The sequence below is a fragment of the Schistocerca gregaria genome, chromosome 8, assembly GCF_023897955.1.
Source record: "Schistocerca gregaria isolate iqSchGreg1 chromosome 8, iqSchGreg1.2, whole genome shotgun sequence".
Taxonomy (NCBI): domain Eukaryota; kingdom Metazoa; phylum Arthropoda; class Insecta; order Orthoptera; family Acrididae; genus Schistocerca; species Schistocerca gregaria.
Window position 1 is genome coordinate 327,830,834 of NC_064927.1, and position 27,642 is coordinate 327,858,475.

Below are 27,642 nucleotides of genomic sequence, written 5' to 3' on the forward strand. Positions count from 1 at the left end.
CTGTACAGGCTATTCCCATCAAGGTGAATAAAATAAAATTCATCGATTTTTTTCATCGTAATCAATCAAGAATCTGTTACTTGCAACTGTATGTCTTCAAGAACAACTCTGATGCCTCGTTCAACGAACTGAAGTAGTTCATTATGTGTTATAAGATGCAGTTCTGCTTTACTTATTTCCAGCTGTGCATCTCTGGCCAAGTAATATGAGGTAATATAATGTGTGGGATCTAATTCATATGTCCTGAAGCAAAGACCGTGAAAGTTTTCGGACATGTCAGCAAGGAGAAGCAGTTGAATACAAATCTGAATACTTTCTTAGTGTCTTACATTTGAATACTTTCCACACAATTCAAGTTCTTTGATACTCGGCTTCCTATATCGTTTCACCTGTTAACAACTTTCACATTTTTGGATTGGGTACAAGTGACACTGGAACAGAATCGATTGATTCCTTATATGTTCATGTAGAGAAACACAGTTCTGGCTACCATAAACTCGTAATCATCAGTGAAATATGATATCTTTACCATGAGTTCATCATATTTTAGGTAAGCTGCAAAATTTTCAAAGGAACATGTCACACAATTTAGCAATGTAAGAAATCGTAAATATATGTTGCAGTATCTCCTTTGGTACATTGCTGGAATAATTTTCATGAGGTACTTATTTTTTTTTGTTTTGTTTGACAGCAGCATCGATAAATGACCTGGCTTAAATTCAGTCTCTTGATCGGAATGTCATGCTGTATTTTTGCAAATGTTTGTAATCAAGAAATGCCAGCAGTAATTTCTCAGACTGTGGAATATGACAGACACAGTAGTGATGTCTGTAATTCACACTGAAACTGGGATACGCTGCACCTTAGTATGCAACTATGAAGTAACAGTGATCTCGGTGCTTTACATCATCGTCCACAAACGGGTTTTCACAAATGTGACAAAAGTCTGCAGAGCAAATGTTGATCCTTCTTCGGGGATTAATATCGTTTTATATTATAACACAAAGGTAGTCAGACTCTGAGCTACTTCATAGAGTGGTTGAGTAAACTATTTCATGCAATCTCTTTATCTACACAATTTAAACTGGAAATACTCCTCATTATAGCTGCATTGCATGCAGTATTTCATGATAAAGCGTTAATTCAAAAGTACCTGATTGGATCACGAAATAGAGTCTGTCCTATGACTACTTCCAGCCACTGCCTCCTACGCGCATTCCATAAAACCTTGACACCAAGGGCAGTCTCAGTTTTTTGATGAAGTTTGTAAATTTTACGGACTACTTCCTTCCACCAAGAATGACACTGGTGACTAGTTTTGACTGCACGAAGTCAACTGAGTATGCCCCTAATTTTTCCTGGAACGAGAATGACACAGACAGAGTTCACACATTACAACTGAACGGTGATGATCAGTAATACTATTCCAAGATTTCCATTTATAAGTTTTTTTATTTAAAAGAAATGACATATACCTGTATTGTGAACAACCTGAAACATCAACAGACTTACATGTCTCCTGCGGTGGTATTTTGTAATATGTAGTGATACAACTCAGAATTCATTGTCTTTTCTCTTATCTTCCGCAGTCATCCACTTATAATCTGAATACTGAATGCCTGTAGACGTTTTCCGTTTTACGGAAATGTGAAAATGATTGAGCTCTGCACGGAAGAGAATGTGGGCAGCGTTTAATTTCTTTACATGTGTCCCGTATTTAGCCTCACATTGGGCATTCTTATTTACGGGATATAAACCCGCTATCAACAGGCGCTTAAAACGTGCAATATCCTTTATACTGACGTTTATTACCTACCGTGTGTTTATTAGCTACTACCTCTGGCAGTTTTACATATATTGCTGCATAAAGGTCCATATTTTTATCCTCCATATTTTCATTAACGTTAAAGCGTAACTGAATTATTTCCTGCAGTGCCCAGTCAAATTCGCGAACTTTGAAAGATTTCAATTTTTTTTTCAAAAGTTGTTATGTGTCACTGGTTGAGTACCATTTGCAGATATTGGCAGAAAGCATAGAAGTATTTTCTTCGCATTGAGGAACATCTGACTTTAGCAAGAGAAAGTTGCAGACTAGCAAACTGTTATTAATCATAACATAGTATTTCATATGACGAACTTTTATCTCAGAAATGGGAAACCAGGCATCCACAATTTCCAAGACAGCACCAGTGCATATTCATCTCCAAAATGAAGACATAACAGCAACCAACTCAAGATTATCTAATTTACATGTTTTTTCTCCAAGTTCACCCATTACACCATTACTAGCTTAGCATCCTCTTCTTCGCTTTCGCAGATTGCATGATCTGCCCAATTTTTTTGTTTCCCTTTAATCGGTTTTTAATATTATTCAAAAACTGCAATATCTTCCTAACTTTGCACGCTAGTTAAGGCCATAGAAGCATGATCTTTTCCGTATGTGCTTCTGATCAAAAAGCGATTCCAACAGCTAGAGTAGAAAGCTGTTTGTCAACCCAGTCTTTTGAATTTATGTGATTATATTTCCGTATAACCTTTCATCCCCTAATACATATTTCTTTCAACACAGAATCATACGGCCAAACTGTGGCAATCGATTGGCTGTATAATACTATGCTGAAAGTAATAAACGGTTCTGAGAAACAGCCATGTTTAAAACTGACATATTTCTTTAGAGAAAAATACAAATTTTGAAAGAGTTTACATTTAGGATGTTTTAATAGAACGAAATATTTTCATAAAAGTTTTCATACCCTAATTCTTCCCTGAAGGGTTGAGTTTCAAGAATAATGGAACACATATTTCTTTATATCTAACCAAGAAATCAAACCAATTTTCATAGATATAGCTTAGAAAATCCTTTATTGGTACTTCAACACTGATTTCACTATTTTACCCTCTTCGTGGTTGAATGTCCAAAAATGCTGAAGTATGCATTTTTCTATTTCTGAAAAAAAGACAAATAACAGTTTTCATAATTCTAGCTTAAAAATTGCCCTAATAGCGATATATTTTTAAAAATAGGCTCATCTCTTACTTCACCGCCTTAGGGGTAGATTTCAGAAAAATCCCTTACTAAATTATTCCTGTAGTATATGGTCAACATCCTCTCCCAATTTCAAGTTTATATCCTTAGTAGTTTGGGCTGGGCTTTGACTACTAACTGAACCATGCAACTCCCTATGTGTTCAAATAGCAGAAACACAGAAGCATATCTGTTCTTTATTTATAACCTAGAAGATATATCCAAATTTTCATGGATTTCGATTTGAAAATGCTCTCATAATGAAATATTTTCGTAAAAACTTTAATCTCCAATTTTAACCAGGTTATAAGTTGATTTTCCAAAAACACAGACACCCATATTTTTATTTCTAGACAATTTTTATGGATGTAGCTTTAAAAATGCATTAGTTGTTCCTTAGTAATGATTAACTTTCAAAAAAAAAAATACCATCTGTAATAAGTTTCCTTTAATTTAACGTCTATTGTCACAGTCTTTTCTGTTTAACAGATTACTGGTTTCGGTCTTTAATGACCATCATCAGATCTGTCTCATAAAAGCGAAGTGCTAATGCACTGCAGCCACAGTGGCATAGTCAACTGTTAAATGCGGAATCAGTACCAGCATTTATATGTATTTGACGATGCTTCCACAACGCAGATCAGTGAGTCTGTGTCGACAGACTTTTAGACCACCTCGTCCTTGGCGCAGGTCGTCGTCAAGTCGAACAGCGCTGTCCACCCTCATCTGCATTTGACGTACAAAGGGTGGACAGGCTTTGATTCGTCTTCTCGGGTCTTCTTTGTTTGGTCAGCAGACTGAGTGAGTAATATAACCGAATGCCCCCTCGTAGCTGCGTGTTCTTCTTTCCCATGCTGTAGGGCGCAGAAGAAGACACTTTGCCGGCCTTGTTAAAACAATTCAGGACAATTTGCTACTCGCAGCGCCCACAGCACTTAACTTCTTCGTAGCGCACAACGGCAGCGACGCGCACACCTCGCTGGCTCAGGCTGTTGTTGCAGGTTTAAAAAGACAGCAGATTCTTTAAAAGTAACTCGTAGCACACTTCATTTGATATCAAAGAGTGGAAATAAATAAAAAGGAACCTAATAAAGGTGCTCTGATTATCGCCTGAAGTTTACGATGACTGTCGAAACCACAACAATTAAAGGCGAAAAGATTGCTTATAGAAACAATCGATCAGTGGAGAGATGCTCAGTAAAAATATCATTTCGCAGATTCGGAACCAGTCCATATAAGTGCTGACTTGGATTTTGCACGTGTAACAGTATGTATTGGATTATGGGAACAGATGGCATGGGATTGTATTTGTTTCTGCACAAGAATCGGAAATGTCGGTTAAATAAAATAGCCTGTTGTGTGTCTACAGCATACACCTTAAGACAGCTAGCAAGCTTCAGTGACGGCCTATAAGAGGTAACATCGCAACTTTATTCTCATAAGGCCACGACTATTGGTCATATTACCATCAATCCTAAGACACGTTTGCTCCACGGTATTATTTCACTCGTAATGTGTTAAAAAAAAATTTTTCCTCAATTTATTTATTAATTCAAAGTTGTGTTGAGAAGCGAGGTACACTTAATCTGTTTCTTCTCCAAATGATTTATTATGCACATCCGTAAATAGATTGTATTTCCTGGGATATATCGACATCCCCTTCCATGAGGAATATGTGTTGTAGACAACAATCCGATATTAAAAGAGAAAAAAAGCTTCCCGACTAGCAGTTACTAATCACATTTTTTTCTGTGAACGCCACGAGAAGGCAAGCAGGAAGACTCACCAAGAAATTTTCAGCTGATGCTGAACCACTGGAGAGACTATCATCACCATTACAGTCACTGACTTAGCAAAAACTGTACATGCAATATGCACGGCTACTAATAAGAATCGGTTCATTAATATCAATTATTTATCAGTTACTTAAAGTAATCTTTGAATCAGAGATTCCGTGTAACACAACTTGAAGAACTTTCGCAGTGGACATGCACTTGATGACTGTAGGTGTTGGAGAATGAGCAGCGCCTACTGATACTAAGCGTGAAACCTGCGACCACCAAATCCGCAGCAACAGTACTGGTTCATTTGAAGGATTGCACGATATATCTAACGTGAAACTTCTCGACCACTGGCCTCCTGAAATTGACATCATCAACAGAAGTATCAAGTGTATAATATATCGCCGAAGAGTGGGTAACGCAGAGACAGTTGAGAGTATTGATACGTAGTTGTTTGTTTGTATAAAAATGTCAGTTTCTATGCACAATGTATCGATAAGTGACATATGAAGTCACTCGTGGTCTCGGAAATTTTAGAGATGTGAGAGACAAAATAGTAATTTCGCTTCAGAGAATTCTTTACCTACACTGAACAATACGCTGTTTTTTTTTTTTTTTAAGTTGATGATAGACATGAATGTATTTATGTCACATAACCGTTTCTGTTCCCGTATAGGAGGCTCGTCAATCACAACACTAAAGATATATTATTCATATTCTACATTGTTTGGCCACAAAGTGCTATTCAGTGCCACTTCGATTTACTTAAGGCAGACACATCAATAAAATCTTGGCTGTGTGTTGAAGTTGACTCAAGCATCTGCTCAAATTGCAAGGAACAACTATTTGCAATAGAGAAAAAAGTGCAGAACGCTATTTAGAATTGGTATTTTTCCACTGCTTGTGACAGTGCATATTCTAACGTCCTATGCGAGAATTGAGAATTTTATATATGTATATACTGTAGATTTTTCTTTCATTCCCTCAGTAATGTAATGATGCAGTTTTCGATTTGTGTGTGATATATATACAGGGTACACACGATCGAACAGCGGAGGAGTGGTACTCAAGCGTCAACTTTAGGTTTCAATATCTCCGGGTGTAATTAACATTTTACAATGCAACAAACGGCACTGATTAGGTATTTGTTTTTATGTTCAGATGTGCTAACAAAACTAATTGGGTTCCATTTAAAAAAAACGTCGGTATGTGTTAAAGAGAGAGAATCATTACTTTTTATGTGAGAGGTGTTCAAGGAGTATATTATTTGATGTATGAAAGGGGTAAGGGTCGTGACTTTATGTGTAAAGTGCTAATATTGAAATTTGACATTCACATGTTGCTTTAATACTAGTCTGTGACTGGCTGGGGATTGGATGGAGTGGAAGGGGGAAGGACAGGGTGACAGCTTTTAATTTTCATTATTCTGAAAATTCGACATTTTGATTTTTTATTAGTTCTCAGTTCTAATCATTTACTCTTGGTTGGAGATGGGGAGGAAGTTTTAAGGGCAGGGGAATTGAGGTGTGGCTTTCCAGCAGTAAGGATGACGATCACTAGGTTAATTAGTCAGCCACATAACATCACAAATGCAGATAATCTGCGCCAGATTGCCCATAGTATTATTGCTAACTCGCTTATTACCTATATGCAACATCTCTCCTTTTACGTTATAATACAAAATTAACCGCCCTTTATTGATCTTTTACAATATCAAGTGTCAATACGGTCCGTTACGGATCTCATACTACACAGTAATACATCAGAAAGAAAGGCATGCTATAAAAGTCTCTTAGGTTATGCGTTTAACTTTCGAAGTTTTGAAGTGTTAGGCCAATATGAAATCGTATTTGGTTCTCCTTCTCTATAGCATACTATATCATCTCTTTCTAATATGTTGTTAACCGCAGTCTCTAGAGAATTGATATAATTCACAACCTCTAAGTTTGTATCTTTTATTATCTACGAGAAATTCGCCGAATTTCTGTTACCATTCATGTGGCGGACTTGAAAATATTTATTGTAATTATTTGTTATTTTCTGTTAAGTGCACTAGGCGCTAACCGAAGGAATCATCTAGTCTTAGAGAACGGCTCGCAATGCATCATTTCTGGCGCTAGCATGAGCATTAACACCAGGGTTTGAATAGTTAACTCTTTTAAATGCTACCGCCACAAATTAATGAATGTTCCACAAGGATACAAAGCCAGCATTAACTGCTTCTTACGGGGCCCTTCAATAAGTGCCATTATTTCCAGACAGAAGCAGCTGCTGAGGCAAGCTGGTGTTGGCATCATGTACTACGGTGTTTTGGCCGTGATACTGATCATATTTAATCTTCGATTTGATCGCCATTTCAGTAGGCGTGCTACGTGTTCTGCAAGTGATTTTGTACAACTTTAAGTGAAAAAAATATATGAAACTTGTGGCAGATTAAAATCGTGAAACATATCAGTCCAGCACATAGTTTTAATCCATCAGAAGGTTTCAAAATTAAGTCCGCCCCAGAAGTACTCTTTATATGAGTCCAGAGACAGTATTTCAAGTATTCACTTAAATCAGTGCCTATGAGAAAAGTTCAGTTAACGACAAAATTTGACAATGGACATTGCAGTGAAAACCATAAAAGCTTAGCTTCATTCGTGATCAACATCACATGCCAAGTGTTTAAATAAATTTAAATGTACATAATAATATTCCTGTTTCGCAGTTTGATGTATACTTTAACCAAAATTTGTACTGGGTATGTTTGGTGATAATTCTGTGGCATTCGTGAATTGGTTCCCCTATTTAGAATTTTTTGCATATGTTTATATTCTTGATTTGAGTGCTACATTTCTAAAAAAAAAACTGTGTTTCAGTCCTTAGTGCTGTAATTCCAGGGTACTAAAAATGTTCAATCTCAATACACAATTTGCAAGAGTAGACATATGTACGATAATTGTAACATTTTAATGGAATATCTAATAACAATAGGTGCTGGTAGACCTAAGCAATTTAGGTCTCTACAACATCTGTAAATGTCTTTACATATGAAGAGTAATATAGCTGCGGTGAGCAACATACTGGATAGATCTCGAACATGACTAATAACTACGAGGAGAGGTAACAACTCTTGCTGTCAGCAATGTGATTGCAGCATTACATAAAACTTCAAAAGGAAAAAAAGCAGAAATTGTGTCTACAGCTGATATAAGGTCTCCCACTAAACCGGAATAAGCATTCAGTTTTTCCAGCGAATAGCGTATGGTGAAGCATGAGCGTTATCTCTCCTTTCTACCACCCCCCCCCCCACACACAAACAAACACACAAAAATGCACAAACACACAAAAATGCACAAACACACACACACACATGAACACACACCTTCCACTCACCACTGCTCGATGAATGTCCAATCCATAGCAAATTCTGTCATTTAATATCGCAATTTGCTAATTGCTACAGGTGTCATTTCAAAGTAAAAATCTGTGCACATTTTCCATCAACAAAGAATGATTATCATAAGAGAACATTTTCATCCTTCGTTTATTGTGACAGCATAACAGTTAATTCCAAAAATTAAATTAAATTCCAAAGTTTTGTATTAATCACTCAAACTAGAAAGATGTTTTACCAGATGACAATTTGTGAAGCAAAACGAGTTAGTTGCAGGATTACAATTACATTCAAATGTTATGGTTTTCATACCTATAATCTAAAATGTCCCTACCCTGGAATTATACAGAAATGTATGTTAGATGGCTAATTTACTTCTCAGAATTACAACCTTATAATTTATCATGGCATGATACTGTCGTTAAACGCTTCATTCTGCCCAGTTTTTCTGAAAATTTTCAGATAAGTTTATTGGTACCATATTGTTACCACACAACTTTTAATGCTTAATGAACCAAGTACACTCCTGGAAATTGAAATAAGAACACTGTGAATTCATTGTCCCAGGAAGGGGAAACTTTATAGACACATTCCTGGGGTCAGATACATCACATGATCACACTGACAGAACCACAGGCACATACACACAGGCTACAGAGCACGCACAATGTCGGCACTAGTACAGTGTATATCCACCTTTTGCAGCAATGAAGGCTGCTATTCTCCCATGGAGTCGATCGTAGAGATGCTGGATGTAGTCCTGTGGAACGGCTTGCATGCCATTTCCACCTGGCGCCTCAGTTGGACCAGCGTTCGTGCTGGACCTGCAGACCGCGTGAGACGACGCTTCATCCAGTCCCAAACATGCTCAATGGGGGACAGATCAGGAGATCTTGCTGGCCAGGGTAGTTGACTTACACCTTCTAGAGCACCTTGGGTGGCACGGAATACATGCGGACGTGCATTGTCCTGTTGGAACAGCAAGTTCCCTTGCTGGTCTAGGAATGGTAGAACGATGGGTTCGATGACGGTTTGGATGTACCATGCACTATTCAGTGTCCCTCGACGATCACCAGAGGTGTACAGCCAGTGTAGGAGATCGCTCCCCACACCATGATGCCGTGTGTTGGCCCTGTGTGCCTCGGTCGTATGCAGTCCTGATTGTGGCGCTCCCCTGCACGGCGCCAAACACGCATACGACCATCATTGGCACCAAGGCAGAAGCGACTCTCATCGCTGAAGACGACACGTCTCCATTCGTCCCTCCATTCACGCCTGTCGCGACACCACTTGAGGCGGGCTGAACGATGTTGGGGCGTGAGCGGAAGACGGCCTAACGGTGTGCGGGACCGTAGCCCAGCTTCATGGAGACGGTTGCGAGTGGTCCTCGCCGATACCCCAGGAGCAACAGTGTCCCTAATTTGCTGGGAAGTGGCAGTGCGGTCCCCTACTGCTCTGCGTAGGATCCTACGGTCTTGGCGTGAATCCGTGCGTCACTGCGGTTCGGTCCCAGGTCGACGGGCACGTGCACATTCCGCCGACCACTGGCGACAACATCGATGTACTGTGGAGACCTCACGCCCCACGTGTTGAGCAATTCGGCGGTACGTCCACCCGGCCTCCCGCATGCCCACTATACGCCCTCGCTCAAAGTCCGTCAACTGTACATACGGTTCACGTCCACGCTGTCACGGCATGCTACCAGTGTTAAAGACTGCGATGGAGCTCCGTATGCCACGGCAAACTGGCTGACACTGACGGCGGCGGTGCACAAATGCTGCGCAGCTAGCGCCATTCGACGGTCAATACCGCGGTTCCTGGTGAGTCCGCTATGCGGTGCGTGTGATCATTGCTTGTACAGCCCTCTCGCAGTGTCCGGAGCAAGTATGGTGGGTCTGACACACCGGTGTCAATGTGTTCTTTTTTCCATTTCCAGGAGTGTATAATTCACAGAGCCATTTGGTTCTTGGTAATGATATGCTGTTATTATTTCTAAGTTTAGTGATATACACACATTGCAGTCTCTCTCACCCCCCCCCCCCCTCTCTCTCTCTCTCTCTCTCTCTCTCTCTCTTTTCCTCTCTCTCTTAATTGTATCTCTAGCAATGTATTACTTCTTTTAGATAGACACAATTCACCACTATAACTTGTTTCTTTTAGTTAATGTGTGTTTTATAAAAAATGCAACAAGTCTTGTATGGCATCATGATCTGAATAGTATATTTAAGCTTACATAAGATTTTGATTATGGAAGTCCAATTCTTTAATGATTCCCAGCCCTCTCACGCTGTCCAGGATACAAAGTACCTTCACACATGAAATCTATTACAAGTTTACTGAGTAGTGACTTTTATTCCAATCTGTTTAAAGTATACTGATAAGCTGAGACTGCATATAGTTCATCATATAACTATTTCTGTTATGAATCTTAATCCAGATACACAATAACTCATTTCAATCAAGAGGTTATGCACCTCAGTGTTGGTGTCTGAGCCCAAATTGAGAGTGAATAAGAGTAATTTTCATATACTAAGGAACAGATGCCATGCCTGTCAATATTTCAGACTTTTTTATTTACATAATTAACAACATGATGTGATTAGGACCACAATGCAAATATTTAACTTGCTGCAATAGATTCACTGGTGTATTACAATGTAGGATTCATACTTTGCCTTCAGAGAGATAACGCAAATTAGATGAGTATTGAACAACATGATTCAGATAAAGAATCTTGTTTCCTATTTTTTTTCCTGCTACAAAAGTGTCTTCTAATTTAAGATATACATAAATGACATGTCAAATAACTGATCAGAAGAGTGCAGATTAGTCATAATTGAAATTAAATTTACCAAAATTCTACATATATACATATAATAATTCAGGCTAATAATATATGTGGTTACAGTTAAAACACAAGAAATTAATTTTTCTCCATCCTTTGAAATAAGCCTAATAAATTAAAGATGTGAGAATTATATTTAATTTTAATTTTAGAAGTTACAGCTGAACTATTATCTCAAGAAATTTGTTTTAGTTACATGTTACAAAATGGTCAGAACACCATCTCATATACACAGGACTTTCGTAGTTGATACAACTTACATTTCTATAAATGAAATAAGTATAAATATTTTTAAAAATGGAAGTGATATATGAAATCCAACTGAAATAAATAAGCAGAATAATTAACTGTATGATTTTGTATATTAACAAAGAAAATCAACAACTGTTATTAAAATTTTAATATAAGCATCTTCGTATATCCTTTACACCTATGACCATTTATTCTACCAAATGTCTCATACTGTAACATTAATAGTTTCTTCCAGGAGGTAAACGTTTGTATTTCGTATTCAGAGAGCTGAAATTAAGAAAAAAGTTGTGTGCTTCTTTCCATTTGGATAATTTTACATTTCAGTAATGAAAGCTACATCCTCATTAATTGCAATTACTAAAGTTTTTGCAAGTATTCTTACATTATTTTAGTTTACACACACCTAAGAAATGTGAATATGATGTCTTGAATTATTTTATGTCTCTTCATCTGTTTCAACAATGTGTAAACAGCTGAATTTTTGACTCATTTTATTACATCATATAATGTCACAAAGGAATACTGTTAGTGAAAGAGATGTTGAAAAATATAAGTACACTTATTAAACTCACTACATATCATGAACCAATGGTGGTCTGATGCCAGAACAGAGATGAAATCTATCGTCTATTCATCTGTCCCAACAGTGCATAGAATGAATATGATGCATTCACCAGCTGAAAAGGAAACAACAGAAATTTATTAGTTGCAAGAAGTTTTCCTGAAGATAGAGGCTTCATTAACGACAGCTAGTACACGCTGTTACAATAATAACTGTTTGCCTACTATCACTTAAAATGTGTGAGTATAACATTTTCATTGAGTTTATTTCTTTTCAAGTTGTATTTTTATGTGTGTCTGAGAGTTCGAAATTATTTCTTACAGCAGATAGGGAAATGAAAGAATGGCATTTCTTAAAGAGTTTTTAGAATGTGTAAATGTATATAATTTTACCAAATAATTTGAACAGTAGTATGTTGTTCATGCTAAAAATCTAGAAATCACTACTTACCGAAATACATTATGTGCATAACTATATTTTGTGTCTATATCTGTGTAAATAAAATATCATTGCTTTCTTTTATTTGTTTAAGCAAGCCCTGGACTATGTTTGTCTTTAAATATAAAGCGGTGATTCACTTAATTCTCCCACATACAATATTGAAGTTAAGACAGATGATTCCAAGTTTTAGTCTCTCACATCTAATTACTTTTTACAAAGTTCAGTTATTAGCTGTCTCATTTCGACTGAAGAAATTAAGGACAAAAAATGTAGCACATGAAGTCAAAGCAGCTACACAATACGTCCTATTCAAAGTGGTATTCCAATAACTGGCAGGTTTCTGGTTTCAGTGGCAGATTTCTACAAGGTTAAACATTGACAATTCAGTAATGTTGCAAAACACAATGTGGAAACCTGTTGCAGAGTAAACAATTGTAAACATTTCGACGAAAATACATACTAGTGGTGCGAGAAACCCACCAGACACGAAAATTAGTGATAAATTAAAAATTTAAACCGAACTTAAGCCCGCAGCCTGGTACTTGCCTGTCGAAAACAGTGTACTACGAATTGTACTATCAGCATGATAGTGCGACGTTTTCTACAGATCAAATCAGACCTCTTGGTCTGATACCGATAAAGAGTAAAATTTACAGATCTCTTGAAAGACGTTGGCCAGAAGGCGTGGCCGAGCAGTTCTAGGCGCTACAGTCTGGAACAGGCAAACCGCTACGTTCGCAGGTTCGAATCCAGCCTCGGGCATGGATGTGTGTGATGTCCTTAGGTTAGTTAGGTTTAAGTAGTTCTAAGTTCTAGGGGACTGATGACGTTAGAAGTTACGTCCCATAGTGCTCAGAGCCATTTTTTTTTCCTTGAAAGACGTTAACTCAAATAAGCTCTTAGTATTAGGAGGCGCTCAAGAAACACAGAAGTCTACCAGGCGATGCGAAACTCCGTAACATCCTATTTCTGTTCAATGTCGTCAGACAAAATGAGCTGAAGTTGGTTAAGAGGGAAAGGTGCATCTACCAACAAGGTTCATCTTTTTACTGTTACATAACATAAATACAAATTTTGAAATGACAGTGCTCCGCATCTTGCATGAGTTTCGGGGATGACGCCGTGTTTCCAGGTGGACAGTAATACTTTTGACATAAATGCGAGGTATTCCTTGAAGCAAAACATTGTCACTTAATTATAGTGTTTCAGGACCAGTAAGTGGATCTATCTGACAGAATCCATACGAATTGAGCGTCATGTATTTTTTTCCACAGTTATCTTTTGTGGAAGTATACAGCAGCTGTACATATATTATCGTTTAATGTTTCAGTAACAAATAGATGAAAGAGTATATTGTTCGTTTATGAACAAAACTGACATCGTATCTCATTACAAAATTGGTCTTGAAGCCTTTTCCAGTAGTAGGGAAGCGATTTGTACGAATGTATTGCATTTTTAAGATACAGCTGACAACAATAATCAGTGTAATCCGAACCTCATTGTGCACGATCTCGTAAAAGTGTTCTACGAATAGAGATACCTTTCAGCGCTTATAACACTGTTTGTAAATCTGTAATCAGGAGGAAAGGAAAGTGGATAAGTGTGTTTTTTCAGGCCCTGGGTTAGTTTTGTTTTCTTTACTATTTTCATATCAATTTCTTGAAATAAAAACACTAACTTTTAAAAATACTTCAATGGAAGTATATTGACTTTTATATACCACACTTACGCCGAGAAACAATATTCAGGAAAACGTCAGCCTCAAAATGGGCTTCGAAACTCTGGCTTCGTCAGAGTTTTGAAGTGTCTGTGACAAGCAGCCGGTGTAAGGAGAAAGGAAAATCACAGTGAAACGTGAGACTTTACGGTGCGAGGAGGGAGAAACGGCACCAGGTGTCTCCATTCTCGCTAGTTTGGGCCCAAAGCTTCAGGAAGCTGAAAAAGACCAGCTATTGCAATTGGCCTGTTCAGATGAAGTAGTACGGAGACAGACTGTACATTTTCTGATCCATCTAATTAAACGTTGCAGCGGTAATGGACTCTCGAGTCCGGTATGATTAGTGAGTGAGTGACTGTGTGAGTGTAGCTAACTAAAATAAAAGTATGCAGTTAAAGTGTAAAAGACTGAGAAGCAGCTTGACTAGCGCAGTTACTCAGAATTACAAAAGAAATTTCTTTGTACGATATGTAACGGAAGCCATAGTTTTGGTAAGGGGACTGGAGAATGTGGAAACTCATCCGAACTTGTTGAAGCAGCGTGAGTTTATTGTGAACACCATGTTCCGTATTTAGCACTAGTTTATTGCATAGATATTAAAAAGGACTGATTATTATTATGAAGTATTGTTTTGTGCTTAATTCCGCACTATCAAACATTTAACCTTTTCTTATAGAGAGAAACAGCGGTATGTGTTCTGATGTCCTGTCACCACTGTATAAAACATAAGATAGACGATGTCTATGAGGAACTGTGTAGCACATGTCATTCATTTGAGTCCACATAGACCGCAGTGGCAGAGTTTCTGCTGAATGTTTAGTGGCTGTGATCATTGGCTATGATACATTTCTGTGGATCAGTGGCATCAATGGTGGATCTGTTGAGTTACACTTGAGTTAAGTAATTGGACAATATACTGAAATTTGAAACCAGCTCTAGTAAGAAATATCAGTATGAAATAAAAGAAAAGAAATAGAAGCAACATCCTTCTGTTATTAATTTCAGGGAATATTTTAAGCTGATATATCTAAAGAAAGGCAAAAACTTATTTCCTTACATGGTACACAATGCCGCAATTGAACACAGTTTCTCAGATTTTACGAAGGAGACGACAAATCGTGTATGTGTGTGTGTGTGTGTGTGTGTGTGTGTGTGTGCGTGCGTGTGTGTGTGTGTGTGTGTGTGTGTGTGTGTGTGTATGTGTGTGTGTGTGTGGATGGGTGGTTTGCTTCTATGAGTGGATTAAGTGGAATGTTGCTAGATGAAATTACTCACCGACTATAATTTACTATTTACACATATTTGAGGATATTATTGACAAGTATGTTTCATTGTTATATCCATAATTATCACTAGGAAAGATAAAAGATACACAAGACCACATGGAATGAAGTCTACTTCAATAATAATTCCAGTTAAACAGATATAGTTTTGATTATGTTTGAAAGAAGGAACGAAATTTGAGTTTAACGTCTATGTCATTATATACAGAACACAGATTAGTAGTGATGTACGATGGGTAAGGAAATCAGTCATGTTCTTTTAATGGAAGCATCTGAGTATTCTCAAAAGTGTTCAAATGTGTGTGAATTCCTAAGGGACCAAACTGCTAAGGTCAGCCGTCCCTAGAGTTACACGCTACTTATACTAACTTATGCTAAGAACAACACACCCACCCATGCCCGTGGGAGGACTCGAACCTCCGGCGAGAGGGGTCGCGCAATCCGTGACATGGTGCCTCTAACCGCGCGGCCATTCCGCGCGGCCCAGCCTTCTCCTTAATCAGACTACGGAATTACAGAAAACCTAAATCTAGATGATCAGATGAGCTTTTTCACTAGCATCCTCATGAATGTAAGACCAGTGTGTTAACCACTGCACCAACTGTCTCGATTACTATGTTGTTTGGTGGAAACTTTAACTTTCACGATTTATCCTAACGTAGAACTCATGTATCAGGTTCTTATTTTATTTTGTGCCGTTATAAGGAACCTGAGAGTCTCTTAGATTGTTAGTTAGGCTTTAGCAGAGGTAAAAACACAAGAAAGACATATCTTATGTTGCAATTGATTATGGAAGCAGGACTTACTAGACATCAAAACATATCAAAGGGTTTGTCGAAGTAGAAATAACATTTGACAGTGGGAAAATGGTGCAAGGTATTCGAAGGCCTCAGAAGAATAATCGTAAACCGTAAGAAAGGACGGGTACTGTACAATATGTACAAGAAAAAGGAGGGAAAAATAAAAACAGGAGACCAAGAACGAGATGTTCGGATCAGAAAGGGTCGAAGACATCAATGTGGGTTTCCACCCTTACTGTCAATCTATGCATGTGAGAAGCAGTGATGGAAATAAAAGAGTGGTTCTGGGGTGCGATTAAAATTCGGTCTGATAGGATACCAGTGATAAGATTCACTGATGTCACTGCTGAGAAATGGAGCGAACAGCTTAATCAGCACACAGTATGGGTAGGGAGTGAACCAATGTAAGACGAATCTTATCACAAGTAGCAGAAATGAATTCAGCGATAAACTTAACAGCAAAATTGTGGATCGCGAAGTAGTCGAAGTGAAGGAATTCTTCTAACTTGGAAGCAAAATTTCGTTGACAGACAAAACAAAGAGAACAACATGGTTCAATGGCTCTGAGCACTATGGGACTTAACATCTGAGGTCATGAGACCCCCCAGACTTAGAACTACTTAAACCTAACTAATCTAAGGAGGTCACACACATCCATACCCAAGGCAGGATTCGAACTTGCGACCGTAGCAGTCGCGCGGTTCCTGACTGACGAGCCTAGAACCGCTCGGTGGCAGCGGCCGGCAACAAAGAGAACATAAGAGGCAGACTAGCACAGACAAAGAGAGTGTCAATGGTCAAAAGAAATCTATTAGTATCAACCAAGGGCCTTAATTAAAAAACTGAGTATGTACATTCGGAGCACAGCATAGGTGGATCCTATCTGTCGGGAAATCAAGGAAGAACGTAATCAAGCGCTTGGGATGTGGTAGTATTGAAGGGCATTGGAAATTAAGTGGACTGGTAATACGAGAAGAATATCAGAAGATGGGACAAGGTAGTAGGACATGAGTCAGGACACCAATAAACAACTTCTGTGGCTCTTGAGGGAGCTGTACAGGGTAAACCTTGAATGGAAGATCGAGACTGTAGTATATGAAGCAAATAATTCAGGACAACGGGTACAAGTGGTACACTCAGACGAAAAGATTGGAACAGGAGACTAATTCTCACGTGGCTGCATCCTATCAGTCAGAAGACTGTTGATCCAAAATAAAGGTTACGTATTTGGTTAGATTCCCAAAGATACGATGATATTTTACGCACTGACCGAGACGAACGTGTCCTTGCTCATCGGGTAGAGGTGCGCAGCGGTGATGACCAGCGACTTCTGTGCGCGACACATGAGGATTCTCAGGGCGCGCTTGAAACGTGGGCTCGCCTCCAACCAGGAACAGCCGTATGCCGCGAGCGTCACCGCCTCCGCCTGTGAGGATTAAGACACCAGCTGAAGTCTCCTTCTTTTCGTAGGCTGTAATTAACGTCATTAGTCAAGACATAAGAAAAATCGTCTAAAAGGAGCTTAAGGAAGGAAACCAAAGTTTTGCAGAACTGTTGTTTAATTTTTTGAGAACCTTTGTAAGGTCTTCTTATCGGTGTCTTTGAAAGCTACTACTAAATCGACATCCATCGATGAGTGGAGCATGGTACTACTAGGCGTCTCTTCACCCCCCTCCCCCCCGGCCACTCTCTATATCCCCTTTGTTAGCCCTACGTATTCACTCTAATTTATCAGGTTTTCTTGTTGAGGTCATTTCGCAGGACGTCTGCTGGAGGAAACAATAAGTTTTCCGAGCCTCCTACAAAACTACTCGCTCAAAATTTCAATAGCAGACCTCTGTGTGATGCATAACGCCTCTCTTGTAGCGTCTGCCCCAGGAATGTGTTGATAATCTCTGTAACGCTCTCCCGCCGACTAAGAGATCCTGTGTCGAAACGAGCCACTCTTCGTGGAATACTTTCTATCTCTTCTATCAGTCCAACTGTAACGTCGTGAGTCAATACGCAATAGCGTTTTACAGTACAGCTCTTAGCTTCGGAGCCGACGGCGGTGATAGAAACAGCCGCTTGTCTCTTAGAGTGACTCATTCGCACCTATCGCTAGCCTGAAGTGGGAAGCGCTACCTTAGTCAATTCTCACGACAGAATATTCCAGCCCCTGAAAATCAAAATAAACTGTATTAATTATTATTCAGTTTAGTTAAAAGTCAATATACTGTCCTTTGATACTAAAAAGAAGATTTTGTAAAAATATCGGCTTTCTAGCTGGCATACTTTCAGAGTTAGAGAAAATTACCTAAAACATCCCAAACCGAACCTTGTAAGATTAAAGTCAGGATTCATAACAGTTTGTCTTTTTGTATCATTTGGAATCATTACTGAAGTTCACAAAATTTTAGGTCAATTTGTTAGAATTTTTATAAATAAAAAGGTTAGCTATTTTTTATTACCGTAACAAAAAATTCAGAAACGATTAATATTTATTTAATAACTATTTGTTTTGTTGTTGTGGAATGAATAAGAATGAGTGAGAGGGTGTATGTGGGACATACGTAAATCTTCAGTATTATATTATGTAATGCATTACGCAATCATAGCGTGGGAAAGATGTTTGTACCCACATTGCTGATAATGTGTGTCTAAGTGTAAATGCTTCTGTAAGGAAGCAGCCTGACTTTCGGAAGAAAGTAAAATCATATTCTAAATTTATTTCAACATTAGTTTTCGTTTGGTTTTGCTAACCTTTATATTAATACACTCCTGGAAATGGAAAAAAGAACGGGACCCACTATACTTGCTCCGGACACTGCGAGAGGGCTGTACAAGCAATGATCACACGCACGGCACAGCGGACACACCAGGAACCGCGGTGTTGGCCGTCGAATGGCGCTAGCTGCGCAGCATTTGTGCACCGCCGCCGTCAGTGTCAGCCAGTTTGCCGTGGCATACGGAGCTCCATCGCAGTCTTTAACACTGGTGGCATGCCGCGACAGCGTGACGTGAACCGTATGTGCAGTTGACGGACTTTGAGCGAGGGCGTATAGTGGGCATGCGGGAGGCCGGGTGGACGTACCGCCGAATTGCTCAACACGTGGGACGTAAGGTCTCCACAGTACATCGATGTTGTCGCCAGTGGTCGGCGGAAGGTGCACATGCCCGTCGACCTGGGACCGGACCGCAGCGACGCACGGATGCACGCCAAGACCGTAGGATCCTACGCAGTGCCGTAGGGGACCACAACGCCACTTCCCAGCAAATTAGGGACACTGTTGCTCCTGGGGTATCGGCGAGGACCTTTCGCAACCGTCTCCATGAAGCTGGGCTACCGTCCCGCACACCGTTAGGCCGTCTTCCGCTCACGCCCCAACATCGTGCAGCCCGCCTCCAGTGGTGTCGCGACAGGCGTGAATGCAGGGACGAATGGAGACGTGTCGTCTTCAGCGATGAGAGTCGCTTCTGCCTTGGTGCCAATGATGGTCGTATGCGTGTTTGGCGCCGTGCAGGCGAGCGCCACAATCAGGACTGCATACGACCGAGGCACACAGGGCCAACACCCGGCATCATGCTGTGGGGAGCGATCTCCTACACTGGCCGTACACCTCTGGTGATCGTCGAGGGGACACTGAATAGTGCATGGTACATCCAAACCGTCATCGAACCCATCGTTCTACCATTCCTAGACCGGCAAGGGAACTTGCTGTTCCAACAGGACAATGCATGTCCGCATGTATCCCATGCCACCCAACGTGCTCTAGAAGGTGTAATTCAACTACCCTGGCCAGCAAGATCTCCGGATCTGTCCCCCATTGAGCATGTTTTGGCTGGATGAAGCGTCGTCTCACGCGGTCTGCAGGTCCAGCACGAACGCTGGTCCAACTGAGCCGCCAGGTGGAAATGGCATGGCAAGCCGTTCCACAGGACTACATCCAGCATCTCTACGATCGGCTCCATGGGAGAATAGCAGCCTGCATTGCTGCGAAAGGTGGATATACACTGTACTAGTGCCGACATTGTGCATGCTCTGAAGCCTGTGTCTATGTGCCTGTGGTTCTGTCAGTGTGATCATGTGATGTATCTGACCCCAGGAATGTGTCAATAAAGTTTCCCCTTCCTGGGACAATGAATTCACGGTGTTCATATTTCAGTTTCCAGGAGTGTATTTACATACTTAAATGACGTAAATGCAACTGGGAATAGTGATTGGCGTTGGACGGTTTTGGTGCGAGAATAATCTCGAAGGATAGTTCTGACAGGCTGGTCATTTTGATCAACCAATCAGAGTTAAGCAGTTCCAGCACACTGCTAGATAGATTTTGCTGTGGTAGAAGCAGCATCCAGGGGGAGTCACTAGTCAGCTATAGGACGTGCAGGTCATGTTGAACGCTTCCGTCTTTATTATGTGTGAAATGAAGAAAGAATTGGCTTCTCACGTCCATATTGTGTGGCCGTAATAGCAGTTGTATTTACGGATAGTTTTGTGAAGTTTGGAAGGTTTTGGGTCGTTTTGTTGGAAAGAGAACCGATTGTGAATTTTCGGCCTTTGTAGAATTCCGTGTGGTATGTTTCATATCCGTTTATGAAATATTTGACGAGCAGTTTCTTTACTAGACATTCACTGAAAAAGGACAGAGTGTGAAACTCGTATGTGGTAGCAGACTAATGACTGTAAATCGCGTAATAATTCGGGTCGGACTTAAGTACATTCCTGGCTGCCTTGCGTGTATACTGAATTGTATGAACTGTGAGCTGAGGACAGTGATATTATTCGTTAATTAAATATGGTCTGCTGGCAATTGTTTATTTTGAACCTAAAAACATAAAACAACTCGTTTGCTGAATTTTAACAATTTTCTAAAGAGATGAAGCAATCGCCCTCCACCCGAAATTTGTTATAAGGTATTACAGGGTATTGATACCATAGTTTACGTGGACTTTGCAACGCTGACGGCATTTTCATCAACGCTGCTTTTACGTCGTCAGCGCAGTACATACGTATGCAGAGAAATGGGCTTGTGATCAGACGCCGTAGGTGAAACTTTGGTAGTGCACCGTACGACGAGACACAGGGAACAAACATTAACGCCCCCATTTCTAACCAGCCCCGCCGCACTACCTGGTAAGGATGCCAGATTTGTGAACAGTATTCGAGAATTTGTCAAACAATCTCCTTGTAAGGAATTTGCTTCGTGAATGAACTATATTTCCTTAAGACTCTTTCTATGAATCTCAGTCTGGCATCTGCTTTTCCTCCTATTTTTTTTGTGTGTTCATTCCACTTAGCGTCACTCTTCATAGTAACTCCTAGATATTTTGCGGTAGATGCTGTAGATACTTTTCCAGCACACTGCAGCGACTGCAGAGGCATACCGACAGCCGTTTAGTACACTAATGCGGTACAACAGAATGCAGACAATATCTGCTGCGAATTACTCTTCATTGTATTCTGCATAGTAGATTACTGAACACTTACGTAGATGTAGAGTTCTATCACTGCGTTCTCGCTTCCCACGCCCGGGTTCCCGGGTTCGATTCCCGGCGGGGTCAGGGATTTTCTCTGCCTCGTGATGGAAGGGTGTCGTGTGATGTCCTTAGGTTAGTTAGGTTTAAGTAGTTCTAAGTTCTAGGGGACTGATGACCTCAGATGTTAAGTCCCATAGTGCTCAGAGCCATTTGAACCACTTTTTTTTTCTATCACTGCAGCGCTGACAAGCCATCTTTCAGAGCGTGCTTTTTCGTCTTGCCTCATTTACAGTCGAAGATTACGGGATCCCATTTCCAAAACTCAAGATGTACCCACCTGTTCGGTAACGTTGTGCGCTGCCCAGCAGTATAAGTAGATCTGGCCAGCGGGTACAGGAAGGTAAGATACGGACTTCAGGACTGAGCTGTAGTCCGTACTCTGTAACAAATAAACAAAGGCGCTGCAGTTATACAGATTACAAGGCAAAAGAGGAAGTTACTGAAACGCAGTAGCAAGTATGTGGGGAACACCTATCCAAGATCAATGTGAGATTAAGGATTTTCAAAGTAAACTAATTAATTATATTATCACTTTTTAAGATTCAACAGGGTACCGCAAAATGACAGCACGGATTTGAGTTGTGTGGTAGAAGTAGAGGGGAGTAGGCAGTCGCCCCCAAGCGGTGGTGTACTGTCGTTTGGAACCTCCAGTTCCAGTGACAATGGCGCAGCGGACCGTTTAGCATCGTTTTTTCACCGCTGAACATTATTTCAAACGTTACCTCTCAATTATCGCAGTACAGCGGCTTTTCCGTATACTGTTCAGTGGTTTTGCGTACTGTTTCGATACCTGATCGCAACACAAACCGCGTGGGGTAGCCGTGCGGTATAGGGCGCCTTGCTACAGTTCGCGCAGCTGCCCCCGTCGGGCACGGGTGTATCTGTTGTCCTTAGCGTACGTTAGTTTAAGTTAGACTGAGTAGTGTGTAAGGCTAGAGAGCGATAACCTCAGCAGTTTGGTCCCACAGAAACTTACTACAAATTTCCAAACTTTTGCAACACAGTACTTAACTGGGCAAATGGTGCATTGCCCTTCCTTGACGTCCTCGTTCGACGGACAACCAAGGGGCACCTCAGCCACAGTGTCTACAGGGAACCGACACACACAGATCGGTATCTGCATGCTCGCAGCCACCACCATCCGGCACAAAACCGTGTCATTTTGAATACCCTCCTCCATCGTGTTAAAGTCGTCTCAGACGCTGAAAGTCTGCCACTATAACTGAGACACCTCCGAAAAGTCTTCCGGGAAAAAGGGTACAGCCACGGACAGGTGCCACGGGCTTTATCTGGTGTGACACGCAAGAAACATACCAATAGAGGAGAGAAAACCACCGAAGAAGAAAGCAAGGAACTTATGTTTCTGCCTTTCTGTGGTACAGTGTCGGGAAAGAGTATCCGGTTCCTGAAGAGATATAACATTTCATCGGTGTTCAGTCCCCCAGCAAAAATTCAATAGCTCATGAGGCCTGTGAAGGACGATCTAGGGCTTAGAATGCCTAGAGTGTACAAGATACCATGTCAGTGTGGCTGTTACTACATCAGCCAAACAGTACGCACTGTGGAGCAACGCCGGACGGAACACGAGAGTTGCTTACGCCTACGCTATCCAGAAAACTCAGCCGTGGCAGAACACGCCTTAGAAACTGGGCACTGAATTCGGTTCGACGAAACATCTGTCGTTATGAGGACGGAGGGATTTTGAGATAGCGTCATAAAAGAAGCTATTGAAATAAAAACCTCTGAAAACAACATCAACGAAGACGGCGGTTTGCAGCTCAGCATAGCCTGGGACCCGGCCATCGCGAGGTTAAAACGGACTCGACGGACTCGGGATGAAAACATTACCATATATGGTGAGGAAGAGAGCACTAGTGACATCACAGCGAGCAGTGCGCCTAAATAACGACCCTGCCAGGGTGACACAGCTGTCATTCTTACAACTTGAGAATGACTGAGAAGAGCTCAGTCAAAAGATCGTGGGATTTTAAGCACCTGACGTGGCTGGAAGCCCGAGGAAAATTTATTAGTACTTAGCTGTATTAACTCTTTTCTCACAGCTACACCAAATACGTAGAAAAAGTGCACTGGTCGTACTCCTACGATGCGGACTCTACAATATGCCGACAGAGTAAAAGAGTGTTCTTAAAAACTTTAGTTGCTCCATTAGCCATCCCCTCCACCGCCATGAGTTTTGACATGTGCATACTGAACTGTGACTTACAATCCATTCCTATAAAATTATGGTTGTACTGTAGCTTCACGAAAGTGAATCTTACAAACGAAAGCTGTTTTGTGAGAGAATGCTTCTTGTTCTTCTCGCTGATGATTTCTTAATAATGACGAGCTACGAAGGCCACCTCCACGTGGATGGTTTTGAAATACGCAAAACTGTCTGTGCAGGGTAACAGCCAACTCAAAAGAATTGCATCATAAAACACGGTACAATGCTAAGGTGACCGTGTTGTGCAGAGTTTCCAAACTGAAGATTATTGGGCTTCATTATTATTACTTTAAGAAGGCGACGCTAGTGTAACAGACAACGAACATTATGTTCGAATGCCACGAAATTGTTTGTTGCCTCAACGGGAATTTTTGGGGATCAACGTGGTAGAAATGTGATTCCAACACGATGGAGCCACAACCCAGACGGCTGATGCATACACGTTTCCTCAACACTTAGCATCTCACGTTTAGGCGTTAACCACTGGCCTATACGGTCGCCAAATTCTCAGTTTGTGACTTCTTCGTATGGGATCATTTGAAATGTAAGGTTTGTTGCACCAAAGCTCCTTCACCAACTACCTCAAGGTTACAGTACGTGGAGAAATTGCTTTTTTTCGCAGGACATTTTGACAAAAATTACGGAGAATTTCAAAGAAATAATTTGTGCATGAAGAAGAACGTCTTCTTGCCGATGTTATCTTTAAAAAACAATTGCAATTGTTAAATTTTGTAACTTACAGGTTGTATTTGTGTAAATACATTGCATGTATCCAAAATGAGATTTTCACTCTGCAGCGGAGTGTGCGCTGATATGAAACATTCTGGCAGATTGAAACAGTGAGCCCGACCGAGACTCGAGCTTGGGACCTTTGCCTTTCGCGGGCAAGTGCTCTACCATCTGAACTACCGAAGCACGACTCACGCCCGGTACTCACAGCTTTACTTCTGCCAGTATCTCGGCTCCTACCTTCCAAACTATACAGGAGAGCTTCTGTAAAGTTTGGAAGGTAGGAGACGAGATACTGGCAGAAGTAAAGCTATGAGTACCAGGCGTGAGTCGTGCTTCGGTAGCTGAAATGGTAGAGCACTTGCCCGAGAAAGGCAAGGAAGTTTCATATCAGCGCACACTCCGCTGCAGAGTGAAAATCTCATTCTGGATTATTAATGTCGTCACTCTCTGAGAGACACTGCAGCATTTTTTGATAAGATAATATAGAGTATACTACTACAAGTGCATATACAGAGTGGTCCATTGATAGTGACTGGTCCAAATATCTCACGAAATAAGCATCAAATGAAAAACTACTTTTCCACAATTAGTAAACGGTCCATTTTACATGTGTAATGTATCATGAAGCAAATACCGCCCGCACAGGCGGAATGTTGCGTGATACCACATACTTATGGGTTTGTGACTATTACAGCGCCATCTATCACATCATGATCATCATCATCATCATTATTTAAGACTGATTATTCCTTTCAGCGTTCAGTCTGGAGCATAGTCTCTCTTATCAAATTCCTCCATAATCCCCTATTCAGTGCTGACATTGGTGCCTCTTCTGATGTTAAACCTATTACTTCAAAACTATTCTTAACCGATTCCAGGTACCTTCTCCTTGGTCTACCCCGACTCCTCCTACCCTCTACTGCTGAACCCATGAGTCTCTTGGGTAACCTTGCTTCTCTCATGCGTGTAACATGACCCCACATCTAAGCCTGTTCGCCCTGACTGCTACATCTATAGAGTTCGTTCCCAGTTTTTCTTTGATCTCCTCATTGTGGACACCCTCCTGCCATTGTTCCCATCTACTAGTACCTGCAATCATCCTAGCTACTTTCATACCCTTAACCTCAACCTTATCGATAAGGTAACCTGAATCCACCCAGCTTTCGCTCCCATACAACGAAGTTGGTAGAAAGACTGAACGGTGCACAGATAACTTGGTACTGACTTCCTTCTAGCAGAAGAGAGTATATCGTAGATGTGCACTCACTGCATTAGCTTTGCTACACCTCGCTTCCAGTTCTTTCACTATGTTGCCATCCTGTGAGAATATGCATCCTAGGTACTTGAAACCGTCCACCTGTTCTAACTTTGTTCCTCCTATTTGGCACTCAATCCGTTTATATTTCTTTCCCACTGACATTACATTCGTTTTCGAGATGCTAATCTTCACACCATAGTCCTTACATTTCTGATCTAGTTCTGAAATATTAGTTTGCAAACTTTCAATCGAATCTGCGATCACAACTAAGTGATCCGCATATGCAAGACTGCTTATTTTGTGTTCACATATCTTAATCTCACCCAGCCAGTCTATTGTTTTCAGCACATGATCCAAAAATAATATGAACAACAGTGGAGACAGATTGCAGCCTTGTCTTACCCCTGAAACCACTCTTAACCATGAACTCAATTTACCGTCAACTCTAACTGCTACCTGACTATCTACGTAAGACCTTTAATTGCTTGCAAAAGTTTGCCCCCTATTCCATAATCTGGTAGAACAGACAATAACTTTCTCCTAGGAACCCGGTCATATGCTTTTTCCAGATCTATAAAGCATAGATACAATTCCCTGTTCCACTCGTAACACTTCTCCATTATTTGCCCTAAGCTAATGATCCGGTCCTGACAACCTCTATGAGGCCTAAACCCACACTGCTTTCATCCAATTTGTCCTCAACTAATACTCGCACTTTCCTTTCAACAATACCTGAGAAGATTTTACCCACAATGCTGATTAAAGAGATACCTCTGTAGTTGTTACAATCTCTTGTGTTTCCATGTTTAAAGATTGGTGTGATTACTGCTTTCGTCCAGTCTGATGGAACCTGTCCCGACTCCCACGCCATTTCAATTATCCTGTGTAGCCATTTAAGACCTGACGTTCCACTGTATTCGATGAGTTCCGACTTAATACCATCCATCCCAAGCCACTTTATTTCACTGCAATCTATTGACCATTTTCTCAACTTCCTTAAACGTGATCCTATTTCCATTGTCATTCCTATCCTATTTTGCATCGAAATCTGAAACATTACTGACCGTATTTTCACCTGCATTGAGCAACTCTTCAAAATATCCCCCCCATCTGCTCAAGGCATCAACAGGATTCACCAGCAGTTTTTCTGACCTGCCCAAAATACTCCTAATTTCCTTTTTACCTCCCTTTCGAAGACTACTAATTACACTGCAGAATGATTTTCCAGCAGCTTGACCCAAAGTCTCCAACCTATTTCCAAAGTCCTCCCAAGGGTTCTTTCTGGATGCTGCAATTATCTGGCTTTATTTCTGTCTTCAACATAACTTTCTTTGTCTACCTGAGTTCTAGTATGTAGCCATTTTTGATACGCCTTCTTTTTCCTTTTACAGGCTGCCTTGAATGTGTCATTCCACCAACCTGTTTGCTTCATCCTACCTTTACACACTACTGTTCCAAGACATTCTTTAGCCACTTCTAGTACTGTGTCCCTCCACCTTGTCCACTCCTTTTCCAATGACTGTAATTGAGTGCATTCAACTAACTGGTACCTTTCTGAGTCACTGTTATGTACTTGTGCCTGATTTCCTTATCCTGAAGTTTCTCCACTCTTATCCTCCTACGTATGGACCTGACCTCCTGCACTTTCGGCCTCACAATACCAATGTCACTGCAGATTAAATAGTGATCAGTGCCATCAAAGAATCGCCCTGAATATGCGTGTGTCCCTCACAGCCTTCATGAATTCCTCATCTGTTATTACATAGTCAATGACAGATCTGATTCCCCTGCCTTCCCAAGTATACCGGTGAATGTTCTTATGT

General features: G+C 40.7%; 1 protein-coding gene across 1 annotated transcript in view; it reads right to left on the reverse strand.

The window, feature by feature from the left end:
- Positions 1 to 11,902: 11,902 nt before the first annotated feature.
- LOC126284958 (odorant receptor Or2-like) overlaps positions 11,903 to 27,642 on the reverse strand; it is an 89,981-nt gene continuing 74,241 nt past the window's right edge. Inside the window, exons 3-5 of the mRNA XM_049984232.1 lie at positions 21,883 to 21,984; positions 17,356 to 17,511; positions 11,903 to 11,959 (exon numbers count right to left, since the gene is read on the reverse strand). Coding sequence (XP_049840189.1) covers positions 11,903 to 11,959; positions 17,356 to 17,511; positions 21,883 to 21,984 — 315 coding nt within the window. The remainder of the gene's footprint in view (positions 11,960 to 17,355; positions 17,512 to 21,882; positions 21,985 to 27,642) is intronic.